At 35.4% G+C, this 13,659-nt stretch overlaps 2 protein-coding genes across 2 annotated transcripts in view; both read right to left on the bottom strand.

The window, feature by feature from the left end:
- The window catches only part of LOC141333945 (uncharacterized), a 140,862-nt gene extending 135,242 nt beyond the window's left edge, over positions 1-5,620 (bottom strand). Inside the window, exons 1-3 of the mRNA XM_073839095.1 lie at positions 4,302-5,620; positions 1,719-2,176; positions 1,444-1,634 (exon numbers count right to left, since the gene is read on the bottom strand). Of these exons, the coding sequence (XP_073695196.1) occupies positions 1,444-1,634; positions 1,719-2,176; positions 4,302-4,392 (740 nt within the window). The 5' untranslated portion in view covers positions 4,393-5,620. The remainder of the gene's footprint in view (positions 1-1,443; positions 1,635-1,718; positions 2,177-4,301) is intronic.
- A 1,900-nt stretch (positions 5,621-7,520) lies between these two features.
- On the bottom strand, positions 7,521-11,586 carry LOC141333964 (uncharacterized). The gene is made up of 2 exons (XM_073839115.1): positions 11,456-11,586; positions 7,521-9,713 (listed from the first exon to the last, which is right to left on the bottom strand). Exons 1-2 carry the CDS (start codon positions 11,538-11,540, stop codon positions 8,872-8,874), a joined length of 927 nt encoding a protein of 308 aa, XP_073695216.1. The 5' UTR covers positions 11,541-11,586; the 3' UTR covers positions 7,521-8,871.
- Between the last annotated feature and the right edge of the window lie 2,073 nt (positions 11,587-13,659).

The raw sequence follows: 13,659 nt of genomic DNA, 5'->3' as shown, positions 1-13,659 counted from the left end.
TTCCTATCAAACTGCTTTTTCACTGCTGGATGTTGTGGCCTACAAAAGGCCCTACTTTCTCTGAGTGCTGTGACAAAAGGGATACTCTAGTTCTTTTTTTGAGTAAAATTCTAAAATAGTTTCTGAACTCTATAGCTTATCCGGTTTCTAATGCACAACCCAGGAATAAAATTATTCCTTGGGTGTTTTGTGATGAAAAGAAAGCCACCAAAATATTCCAGACACTGAAATCTATTGGATGTACAAGTGCAGAGTAAAGTAAGTGCTCTGGTTCTCCAGGACAGAACCGACTCATGTAGTCTCTGGCCCTTCAAAGTCGGCTGTAAATACATGCTTATCTATGAACCAAGGACAAATTTCAAAGAGATTCTGGCTGCATTGATGGTACTCACATGCACATTCAGGCACCACCTAAGAATGAGTACCTTTTTGTAAACAGGAAAGGATTTTACTCAATCGGTGTTTATGTTGTGTGTGATGCAAACATGACATTAATAGATGTGTTGGCATGGTAGTATGGGTCTGCAAATGACACACTCATCTTAATGACAGTGGCTACCCTTTAGAGAAGTGGCTGTCATGGTACCCCGAATGGAGCAGGAAAGACAGTACAACTTTGTGCACTTTCAGACGAGGTTGGTCATTGAGCGCTGCATAGGAGTCCTCAAGTGCAGGTGTGTGGCTCATGTTGAGTTTAAAAATGGAACATGCCAGCCCTTATATATTTTAGCTATCTCAAACTGGCATTGGAGATTTTACTCTTTACTCTAATATTATGGATAGCTGGGTCATTCCACGTCAAATTAATAAAATTTCAGAAACTTCCCCAGCTCAAATTTTTGATTTTGCAAATATTTTTTTCTGAAGAAAGATAAACATGTATAGTGATGGAAGCCAGAAAAATTAAATGTCATGGATGAATATTTGCTGAGTAATTCACTTTATTGTAGAGGGGGGACAAAATGTCAATTTTCACCTGAGATTCAAAGCCAAATTAGAGGGGGTAAAAATGACTTAAGAAAGGTGGTAGCATCATAATATTATTTGTACACAGACATTGGTAGGTATGTTAGTACAATCTGTTGACGTCAGCAATCTTTATTGCATTCTGTGCCAATGGTAACCATTCAAAAATGGGGAAACAGCCCTTTTCAAGTTTTTTCTCCAAAGTTTGCATGCCTGTAACTCAAGAAGTTTTAAAGATATCTAAATGCCCTTTAGATATTGGGTCATAACAAACTCTGCTTTTGGCATCTTCATTTTTAAGGCCCTGTACGGTTTGATTAGGATCTCAATATGGCTCCAAAAGTAAATTGTTAAATTGTACACATTTTCAACGGTCAAAAACCAAACGTAGGTTTCTTTCTCAAGTGAGTTCTTATGTGGTAATTAAGGGTCACTTGACGTCGGAAACACTTTCCGCACTGAGCGCATGTAAACGGCTTCTTTCCAGTGTGGATGTCCATGTGAGTCTTAAGAGATCCTTTTCGTGAGAAGTTCTTTCCGCAGAGTTTGCAGGTGTGAGGGTTTTCTCCAGTGTGACTGCTCATATGAGAATCAAAGGATTGTTTATGTCTAAAACTCATTCGACACTGAGAGCAGGTGTAAGGCTTCTCTCCAGTGTGAACTCTCATGTGAGTCTTGAAGCTTACTTTGTGAGCGAAACTTTTTCCGCACTGCGGACATATAAAACAATCGTCTCTTGAGTGAACTCTCATGTGGGAAGTAAGGGTGTCTTTATGCGTGAAACTCTTTCCACACTGATCGCATGTGAATGGCTTTTCTCCGGTGTGTATTCTCGTGTGGGATTGAAGGTCTTTCTTTTGTTTAAAGCTCTGTCCACATTGAGGGCAGGTGAAAGGCCTCTCTCCGGTGTGAATTCTCATGTGGCTTTTAAGGTTCCCTGTTTGATTGAAGCTCTTTCCACACTGTTGGCATGTGAAAGGCTTTTCTCCAGTGTGAATTCGCATGTGGACTTTAAGGTTTCGATGATTGCTGAAACACCTTCCACATTGACGACAGATGTTAGATTTGGTCTTCTGGGCTCTTTTTCGTGAGGATGTCTTTTCAATCTTTATCAGTATTTTTTCAGTTATGAAATCACGATGTTCCTCATATTGATCCTTCTCCTCTATTTCATTCAATGCTTGACTCTCCTCTTTCAGTGACATCAGGTCTACAGTTAAAAAAAAGCAAATACTTGTTAAACCCACACTGTAATATTTACAATGACATACTGTTTTCATTAAAACTGTACTATTCTGTAAATTCTGCATAGAATTTATGTAACTGCGGTTATCACTACATGCATTTTTCAGGAGTTAATATAGTTGTAGAATGTGACACAGTTCAATCATAAATAACTAAACGTGTGTACAGAATATAATTAGTGTTACTGGATCTTAGTGCTGCATTCAATACGTTTGACCACAAAATTCTATTGAATAGACTTGAACATTATGTCTTTATATGACCATTATCAATTCATAGCAATGAAGAGCTCAGTACTAGGACCGTTGAGTTCACAGATATTACATAACATTTTGACGCAGAATTCAAACTGAATGTTAGAGCAGATTTCTAGATCCCAACATGTTTTGCTTTGGACCGTATTAGGAGACAATGATGAAATTATGTAATGGGGTTTTGTTTCATGTTCATGTCTTTTATTTTGTGGTTTGATTCACGCTGTTTGTGTTTTGCTTCCCTTTCCCTCATGTATTCCAGGGGTGCTTCTCAATATCCCTCCTTGTTTCCTCACTCCTCCGTCCTCCATCCTATGACCCAGAAACCAATCAAGCTCAGCCATCTTGTAGGACATCTCAATTCTTTAATTGCACCGTGAGGAGGCGAGGATCGAGGAGGCTTCCTGAGGAGTCTTGAGCAAGGATACACAAGTCTATCTTATGCAGAAGTGTTTTAACGACTAAACGTCAATAAAACGCCCTTTCCTTAAATCCTTCCATCGTATCCTAAGGGGGTGGAGCTAAGATGCGAGGAAAGGAAGCAAGGAAAGGAAACAAGGATGCAAAAATAACAAATTATGTTCTCATTGGTTGTTCTAGTCATGTGTCTTGTTTCTCATTGGTTGATTTGTGTCATGGGACCTGCATTGTTTGCTATAAGTAGCCCTCGTGTTGCCATGTTGCCTCTTGTCGTCTATCTGCTGTCGGTGAGTCAAGCCTGTTCATGCTATGTCAAGTCTCTCCAAGCCAAGCCAAGTCAAGTCTATTTCAAGTCAAGTCAAGTCTCTGTCCCAGATAGCACATGTACGTCTGCAAGATGTCAGTTTAACATGCATTCTAATTCATAAACATCTAATAGACATCTAATAGACATCTATTTGACATCTGATAGGAAACGTCCTATAGACGTATTGCAGATGAGCAAACCACCCTGAAAGCACACATACATCTCAGAGACGTCTATTTGACCTATCAAATGTCAAAAAGACGTCTATTAGATGTGTTTAAGATGTTTATGAATTAGAATGAATGTAAAACTGACATCTTACAGACATTTGTACACAGCAGATGCTTTCCAGATCAAGAAGTCTGTAACAGACATCTTGCAGACATACATGTGCTATCTGGAATGTTGCTTTAAAAAGCTGCTGGTGTAGTGATAATCTGTTCGCTACCCTGATAGCACATCTACATCTTGAAGACGTCTATTCGACGTCTGCATTTACATCTGCAATACATCTGCAAGACGTAGTTTGCTCATCTGCAATACGTTTATTGGACGTTTCCAAACAGATGTCAAATAAACATCTATTGGATGTCTTTAAGATGTTTATGAATTAGAATGGATGTAAAACTGACATCTTACAGACGTCTGCCAGACATTTGTACACAGCAGATGCTTTCCAGATCAAGAGATCTTTAACAGAGATCTTGCAGACCTATGTGTGCTATCTGGGTAATAACATAATATATGCATGTATGCTACTGTTAGCTAGCAGTTATCTACAAGATATAAGGGTTAATTTGATGGTTCCAGATTTAATTATTTCATTTAACTGAGACGTTTCAAGTACAGAGTGTTTGAGAGGTGTTTCTAATGTTATTAATTGTACTTTAAGAAATTCTACTGCTTCTAAAGTATTGTTAGCATTCGACAGTATGCATATGCTAGTGTACATGTACATTATTACATTACTATTGTGATTACGTGATCTCAACATGTCTATCCTGTTTTTAACTCATTGACATTCTTCAAAAATAGCATTCATTTCTGTAGAGCTGGACATTTTTATAAAAATCAAAAGAGTGAGTTCAGCTTTAAGAAAGAAAACCAACCTGTTTGTTCCTCAGTATCTTCTTGTTTGACTCTGAATGTTTCTTCAATCTTCATGTCTTCATTCTCCTCTTTAATACACGCCATCTTCATTATAGCAGGGGTTCCCAACCTTTTTTACTCCGGGGCCCCCCTCCTTCTCCGGACAATTTTGCAAGGCCCCCCTATGCCTGACATGTCCTCTTATACTGTACTTCCGCAATAAAGAAAAAGTATTTATTTTGAAACCTTTTTTATTAACCAAAACATTTGTTTTGCCTTATTATTATTCTACTGTATGTTATAAAAAAAACTCAAAATTCAAACAAACTTTAAATTAAAACTTAAAATATACCTTATAATCTTTAAAGAAAACCTCTGCTCAATTCTAACTTTTAAAATTATTTTACTTCAGACATTCTTTACAACTTCAGAGTACTTTTTCTTAAATAAGTGTACCTGCCGTATAACAGGGAGATACCAAAAGACCACTAAACCTATCCCTTTGAACTTGACTGACTGAATATCTACTGTTTGTATCCATTAAAAACTAATACACAAATTCAAAATACAGCAAATACATTCTAAATCTGTTGAAACACATCGATGTGAAGGTTTGGGATCAGTGAACTCTGTCAGTGCGCGCCTGATGCTCATAAACACCGAGCCTCACTCCTCTTCTATGGGCGAGCATCCATTATAAAACACTCACAGGACAATAATTTGGACAGCTAGGCAAATGTTTGAAATTTCACGCAAAAATAAGATAGGGATCAGAGCCCTGAGAGCGCGCATAGTTTGTGAATCAATAGCGGACTTGCGTGTCTCATCTACGACTTTGACATGCACGAGTGTTATTAGGCACGCGCAAGTTCGTTATTATGACACTAATCATTTTTACCTTTACATTAGAGCGACGGTTTGCTTCATGCATGCAGCTGAGAGATGAAACAGTAGTTTGCGTACAGCGTTTGGAAGTTTTGAGCCGCCATTCTGTATTTAACAGTGCGATGAGGCTTGCTGTGCCGAGTCTGAAGCAATCAATCACAGAACACGAGAGAGGCTGTGCTTTTATTATTTTCATTTAGCATATTAATAATGAAATGAAACAATTATAGAATATTTAAATTAATTTTAAGATATCTCGCGGCCCCCCTGGAGGATCACTGCAGGCCCCCTAGTGGGTCGCGACCCCCCGGTTGGGAACCGCTGCATTATAGTGTCACAGTTTTAACAGTGTTTTTAAGATGAGAATACTTAACAGAAAGAAAAATAAAAAAACTGGCAATATAAATGAATAACAATGCAAATTATAGTATTTTTACTATTTACTGTATATATGGTATTTAATAACTCGTACATTATATTTGCAGTTGGCAACATGTATTAAACGTTGCATTTAACTATTTTGAGCAGAAGCGTGCGGATTCAAGCGATTTGAATCACGGAATCGTTTTCAGAATTGATTCAATTGACTCGGAGTTGAGAAAAGCTCGGTTTCCCCATCACTACTTGCCAGTGACCAAATCCGTGTTTATACAAGACAGATTCACGATATAGGGAGCGATATGAGACGCACTTTTTCTGTTGCTCATGTGAAGATGCGCTTTACTCACACAAATATTGTTTATTAACGTTAGATAAAGTATTACAATGTCAATTTCACTAATGTTTAAGCAATTTCGCATATCTCGTGTAAAGAATACAGTCTTAAAGTTTTGTATCGATTTCAACGCTTTAAATACTTTCAAACACAAACCTTTCTTCAGCTGAATCACAACAGATGCAGGAGCGCGGCTCTACCTGATGACTTCACACCGCCAGACCAAAATAAAAGTCCCCTTCACACGGTGCTGTCTAAAATAATACAAAAGGTGTTCGATGTCTAAATATAATGATGTTTTATTAATTTGTAGTGATTCTCAAAAGTAGAAGCGATAACAAATGTTAAGTTGATATTGTTTAAAAATTATAATTGAAATAAAGAATTAATTCAATACCAACAAGTAGTATTGATAAAAGGATCAGTCTAATTACAAATGGAGTATTTTTAGTTTAGTTTTTAGTCAAATCAATAGGCTTTCAAGTCTGTAACTTAAAAAAAAATAATAATTAATGTATCATTATGACAAACAATGATAGGAAACCCTGTTTTGACACTAAACATTTAAATGATAAAATTTAAACGAACTGTAATGAGTGTAATGAATGAGAATGAATAACAGCTTCACAAAAAAATAATTCAGTTTACAACCATACAATTTACATTCACTTAAATTATATAACAAACCCAAAATAAAAGAATAAAACCAAATCAAATAATAATTGGAAATAAAATAGGAATAGTAAATGAAAGTTAAAAAAAGGGTCAAGAGGTGGGGATTATTGAGCATTGCACAGTAATTTATAGTACTTTATGCCATTAAAGCAAACACAGATACTCATACGCATAGAAAACAGAATTTTCATCATTTCATCCTCAGAAGATAATTCAAGAATGTTGATCTTCTGGTGGGTAAAAAGATATCTAATATTATTGTCCTCCTCTGCAGAAGATCCTGAGATGGATTTATTTAAAAAAAAAAAAAAAAAAAAACATACTTTCAACCATTCTGCAAACTCACATATTCCTCTTCTGAGGAGAATCCCAAAACTATAATTTAGGGAAGTATGTTGTTTCTCTTGTCCATGTTTGGTCCTACAAATATGGGTAAGTTAGCTTTTGTGCAATGTTCCATCACGGTTTGTTACTGAGCTTTGAACTTTGTCATTCTGATACAGCACAGGAAACCCTCTGACATTAAACATAACCAACAGTAAACTGAACAGAAATGAGACTTTAAATGAGGCAGCTGACGAGGGGAAAACAGGTGATGGGAGTTAACTAACAATGACTAAAATGGCGAGCAATTTCCAAGAAGTTTTGAGAAGAAATGGCAATTTCCACATTGCCTGGGTGCCTTTGATGGCAAACATATCTTCATCCAGCCCTTGTCCCAATGTGTGAGCACATGGCACAATTATAAAACAGACTTTCTGTTCTCATGATGGCAGCTGTAGATCCAAAATACAATTTCATTTACATTAGTGTTGGTACTCAGGGTCTCAGATGCTGGACTCCTTGTCAGTTTTGACTTGAAGAGACCACTGGACCAGGGTTTTCTAAATATTGGGTCTAAATGACTGATTGAAAACACCTTATATTCTTATAAGTCTGTTTGTTATGATTAAAATAAAGACAGTTTTTATGATCACATTTCAGTTATTTATTCAAGTATTTCCAAAATAGAAGTATTAGATGCCAAATCAACTATATACACAACTATATAAAGCTTTCATTTTGTTCTACACATACAAGTCTACCAACAACTTCAAATGGAATTGACATTTTTGTATATTTCAAGAGTTACTTAAGTTACCAGTTGACAAAAAGAATTAAATAAATAGAAACTTTGTGCATGTGTATATTGTACTGTATATGGTAGTGCTGAGGTTGTAACGTGTGAGGATGGTAATGTACTGGGGCCGGATTCACGAACTTCTTAAATAAATTAAGAAATTTCTTAAGATAAATTCTAAGAAGTTCGTAAGAATGTTCTTCAGTGCAATTCTTGAAAAAATCTTAAGTTGTTCCCAAACATCTTTTTTTTTTCTTAAGAAAAAATAAAATAAATGAAGTAGCAACAACAAATTCATTACCGCTACATTTTATTTGTATCACTATATTATCCTGTTTTAAAGTAGCAGCCACATTTCGGACAAGTGTTTGAATGTATTTTAAAGGGCGTGAGATGTGTTCGTTTAACGACATTAACCGACAAAAGAGAATTTACTCGCGGGAAAGCGTAAACTACTCAGGTAATCTGCATGGAGGACAAGAAAAGAAACAGAAACTTCACTAGACAAGAGCTAGAGGTTCTTGTCGAGGAAATTAGCGCAAGAAAAAAGCTACTTCTAGGGAGGCTGGATAACAGTATCTCAATGCAAAGTAAGCGACTCGCATAGGAACGGGTGGCGGATGCCATTTCAGCTGTGGCCAACTCAGTTACAGATGTGGATGGGGTGAAAAAGAAATGGGCAGACTTAAAGTCGGCTGTTAAAAAAAAGGAGCAGAGAGGTCAAGGGAGCAAAAAATGACAGGTAGTGGATCACCGTCTATTATTCTGGATGCATTTGAGAAGATACTGTCAGTCATCGGAGATACAGCGGTGACAGGCGTCAGGTCCGGTGTGGATACAGAAGAAGATAAGCAGTTATCTCATTCACTTTGGTACATTTTTGTCTTTTCTCGTCTCATCATTGAAAACTCATACATGTCTCGTCATGTTTTAGTCATCAACAAGCCATTTTTATCTCGTCATCGTCTCGTTATCGTCATGGAAAAAAGTTGCGTCAACGAAATGATTTCGTCATCGTCATCGTTGACGAAAACAACACTGGCACACTATTGTAATGATTTACTCTAAAGTCATTTTAATATATTATTGATTTATTGGAACAGGCATCTACATATACTTAATATTAAATGACTCAAGATCAGACTGGGGGCACATGACTTCTCAGATCTATTTAAAATACCAAAGTCTTCTCGCATTAATGATATGTGTAAAGTTTCCCTCCGGTGTGAGTCCTCATGTGGCTATAACGGGATCCTTTATTTGTGAAGCTCTTTCCACACTGTTTGCATGGGTAAGGCTTCTCTCCGGTGTGAACTCTCATGTGATCCTTCAGACTTTCTTTGCGCGAGAAGCTCTTTCCGCACTGTTGGCAGGTGAAAGGCTTCTCTCCGGTGTGGACTCTCAAGTGCACTTTGAGGTTTGTGTTGTTTGCGCAACTCATTCCACAGTGAGGGCACATAAAAGGCTGCTCTCCAGCGTGAGTCGCTACGTGCTTCCTAAGTTGATTCCCATCTGTGAAACTCTTTCCACACTGACGACATATACGGCAGCTCTCTCTTGAGTGAATCCTCATGTGATTATTAAGGCTTTCTTTACGCGTGAAACTCTTTCCACACTGATCACACGTGAACGGCTTCTCTCCGGTGTGAGTTCTCATGTGAGTCTGAAAATTTCCTTTTCGGTTCAGCGTTTTCCCACACAGTTTGCAGGTGTAAGTCTTCTCTCCAGTGTGAAGACTCATGTGGGTATAAAGGGTTCCTTGATGTGTGAAGCTCTTTCCGCACTGGGTGCACTTGTAAGGCTTCTCTCCAGTGTGAATGCGCATGTGAGTCTTAAGACTTCCTTTCTCCTGGAAACTCCTCCCACACTGTTGGCAGGTGAGACATTTTCTAGTTGCTGTCTTTTGAGCTCTTTTTTGAAAGAAAGTCCTTTCAGTCTTTGAACAACTGACAGATTTTTCTCTAGTTATGAAATCACGACTTTCATTGTCTTCCGTTTCACTTAGATCTTGACTCTCCTCTTTCAGTGCCATCAGGTCTAAAGCAAATAAAGACAAATTTGTGTTAACCCCAGTTAAATGGCACAAAACAAGACACAGCGAAACATTTAAAGCATCAATATAGCTGTGAGCAGAGATAACAGACTCGAGCACTAGGGCACATGGTGGACAACATTACTTCAAACCCATGTGCGACATTATGGACAGTTTTGTCCATTTAAGGTTTTTTTTTTGTTATAAGTGTGCCTGTGTTAATGCCAAATGCGTAAATTTTGGCTCAGATGTTTATTTTTACTGACATTTTAATAGTTCACCATCATTTCCTTAAAAAATCAATTTGACCCTCTGTACAAAAAATTGGACCTTATGGACAAAAATGTCCACATTGAAACCCATTAAAAAGGCAAAAAAAAATTTAACCCAGGGCCATTTGACTATAAAATGATGCAATATTTGCTAATAGGCTTATAGGATATTATTTGAGGTGAGTGAGTGGTTTTTAATGTTTTTTTTATGTAAACAGTGTCATCTTATGACATGTCATTGGTCACTTTCAGCTTCTGAGACTTTAATGCTGTTATTTTGATTTTGTTTAACCCTTGTGCGTCAAAGAAAAATTTAAACAGGTGCAAAATGTCATAAAAACATGATTTATTCATATTTTTTTCCACTTTCAGTGATTTTTCTAACCAGCATCTGTTCTATAAATTGATACCAAACATTCATTCATTTTCAGAATTGTAACCCTTTAAATGCTGGTTTGTTTGCGTAATGTCGCAGATGTGTTTTTTTTAATGAAAAAATTAAAAATTGTTAACATTTTCCCAGTTCCTTTATAGGAGCTGACACATACACAGTGAAACCACCATATTTTCTTAGTTCTCGCATTGTGAGGATCTCAAACTTGACTAAATTAGGGATTGCATGAACATGTGTTTTTAATATAATTGGAGCACAACAAAATATACCATTTAGATCATAGGTTTACATACACCTTGCAGAACCTTTAAAATATTTGACAAAATAAGGAGGTGCATAACAACTGTACTTTGTTTTTGTTATTTAGGACTGACACGAATATGCTATTTCACATAATAGATGTGTACATATAGATCATAAGACAAAATAATAGCTGAATTTACAAATGTTTAACAGGCACAATCCATGATCCGTGGCTGTTTTTTATTTTATTTTGTGATAGTTCATTAGAGCTGCACTGGAAAAAATACTTTTCTTACATAGATTTTGTCTTGTTTCCAGCCAAAATATCAAAAACTCTTAAATCAAGAAAGATTTTCTAGAAGAGAATTTTTTTTCTTGTTTTCATAAAAAAAAAAAAAAATCAAAATTAAGTGCATTTTTGTTTGAAACAAGTTAAATAATCTGCCAACGGGGTAAGAAAAATAATTTAGTTTTCTGTTTGAAATAAGATTTTTTTTTTTTTTTTGCTAACCCCATTGGAAGATTATTTAGCTTGTTCTAAGCAAAATCTCACTTAGTCTTTCACTTGTTTTTCTCTGAAAACAACAACATTTTTACTTGTCTAGAAAATCCTTCTTGATTTAAGAATTGTTAGATATTTTGGCTGAAAACAAGACAAAAAATCTAAGTAAGAAAAGCATTTTTTTGCAGAAATGATTAGTTGACATTATCATCAACATCAACAAGAATATTTTTAAATATATCTTAAAATACCTACTGTAAAGGCGTGCAATAACACAGTTTGACCAGTGGGAGGCTGAAATGCAAGACTGTACTGCAGCTTTGAACGAAAACCAACCTGTTTGTGTCTCAGTATCTTCATGTTTGACTTTGAATGATTCTTCAATCTTCACGTCTTCACTCTCCTCTTTGATAAACGCCATCTTTATATATCACATGGATCTCAGTTGGCTCAGCAGGAGATTTTCTGTGTGTTTAAGATGAGAATAATTAACAGAGACAGAGGAATCCAAATGAACTAATTAGGATTTCTCACACGCACGTCTGTAAGATGTCAGTTTTACATTCATTTTAAATCATAAACATCTTAAAGACATCTAATGGACGTCTATTTGACATCTGATAGGAAACGTCCAATAGACATATTGCAGATTAGCAAACTACGTCTTGCAGATGTAAATGCAGACGTCAAATACACGTATCCTAGATGTACGTGTGCTATTAAATATCTAAATGCCACTTATTTTAACACTAATAATACTGTTGTAAATGTGGGTCATTTTAATTATTATAATTACATAATAACAGCCTGTAATAGTTGTGAGCACTACCCAACAATCAGTCATTAATGAAAAACAAAAGCAATAGTTTTAGTTTAAACACAAACTTGCTTAACAAGAAAGATTGATTGTTCTATTTTTTTCACTATTAATATATGGTCCACAAGATAAAAATTAACGCAATTAATGAAGGACTTTTTATACGGTTCTATATTGAGGAAATAATTCTTTTCTCACTCAGATTTTTTGGTTTTGTTTCCAGCCAAAATATCTGAAAATTCTTAAATCAAGGTGGTTTTTTTAGACGAGTAATTTTTTTTTTCTTGTTTTCAGAAGAAAAAACAAGCCAAAATCCAAAAATTAAGTGATGTTTTTGCTTAGAACAAGCTTAATAATCCCCCAATGGGGTAAGAGAAAAAAAATCGTATTTCAAACAGAAAACAAGACTATTTTTCTTATCCCATTGGCAGATTATTTTGCTCGTTTCAAGCAAAAACACACTCAATTTTGGCTTGTTTTTTCCTGAAATCAAGATAAGTTTTACTCGTCTAGAAAATCCTTCTTGCTTAAATAACTTTTAGATATTTTGACTGGAAACAAGACAAAAAAAAATCTAAGTAAGAAAAGCATTTTCAAATTACAGAGTTTCTGGAACAAAATATTTCAAGTTTTTTCAGATACATTAGACATTATATTTGAAGTTTCCGAATAATTTTTGAGACTAACAACAGTTTGTTTCATGTGGCTTGATCTCTGCCAAAAACAACAACAACAAAAAAAAAAAACGTATTCTTTTGTTTTGGAAGAAAAAAGAAGTTCCAACTCTTAAATTATGGCTGACAGAGTTAACAGGTTACATCTGGAAAATATCAGGTATACCCTAATAGACAAGATTTTGTTATTTGAAAAAAATGTGTTCCCCTTTTATTTCCTTTCTACAAACGTGTGATTAATATGTTTACTAAGCCTTTAGTACCTACTTTTACCATTGGATAGTACTGGTCGGTGGTTGGTTGGGGGAAAGTGTTTAATTTTTGTTTAATTAATATTAGACCTTTTTTTTTTTTGAATGTTTAATTGTTAAAATGTACATTTTATGTTTGTATTAAAAAAAAGTGTATTTACAAGTGAATGTCTGCTAAAATCTAATAATTCTAATAATAAAATACAGGTACATTACATCTGGAAAAAAAATCAGGTATACAATAGACAAGATTTTGTTATTTGAAAAAAAAAATGTGGTCCCCTTTTATTTCCTTTCTACAAACTTGCACTGGTGGGTGGTTGGTTGGGGGAAAGTGTTTAATTTGTGTTTAATTAATATATAATTAACGGTCTATAGCGTTTTTTTTTTTGTTGTTTTTTTTTGAATGTTCAATTGTTAAAATATACATTTTATGTTTGTATTTTAAAAGAATTGTATTTACAAGTGAATGTCTGCTAAAATTTCTAATAATAAAATATTGAACCCAAAGAAAAGCTTGTTCTGCAGTGATGCGCCGTTCGTTTTTGCTTTCACTTTCACTGTCAGTGAATAACTGATCTGTTTTGAGGCTCATTAGGTTTGCAGAATGTCTGCGTGTTGTCTATATATTACCTGCATCACTAACTCTACCAACAAATTGAATAAGGGAACAAATAAACAAGTAAATATTTAGGACGAACTGAGATGCCCAGTCAAATAAGACGCGTCTTCTGTTTCTCATGTTCTCATTCTCGCACAAAGAAATAACACAGACTAACATTAGATTAGAAAGCATTA

Source organism: Garra rufa, chromosome 4, assembly GCF_049309525.1.
Source record: "Garra rufa chromosome 4, GarRuf1.0, whole genome shotgun sequence".
Taxonomy (NCBI): Eukaryota; Metazoa; Chordata; class Actinopteri; order Cypriniformes; family Cyprinidae; genus Garra; species Garra rufa.
Note: the sequence above shows the minus strand (reverse complement) of the source record. Positions and strands in the feature narration are given on the sequence as shown.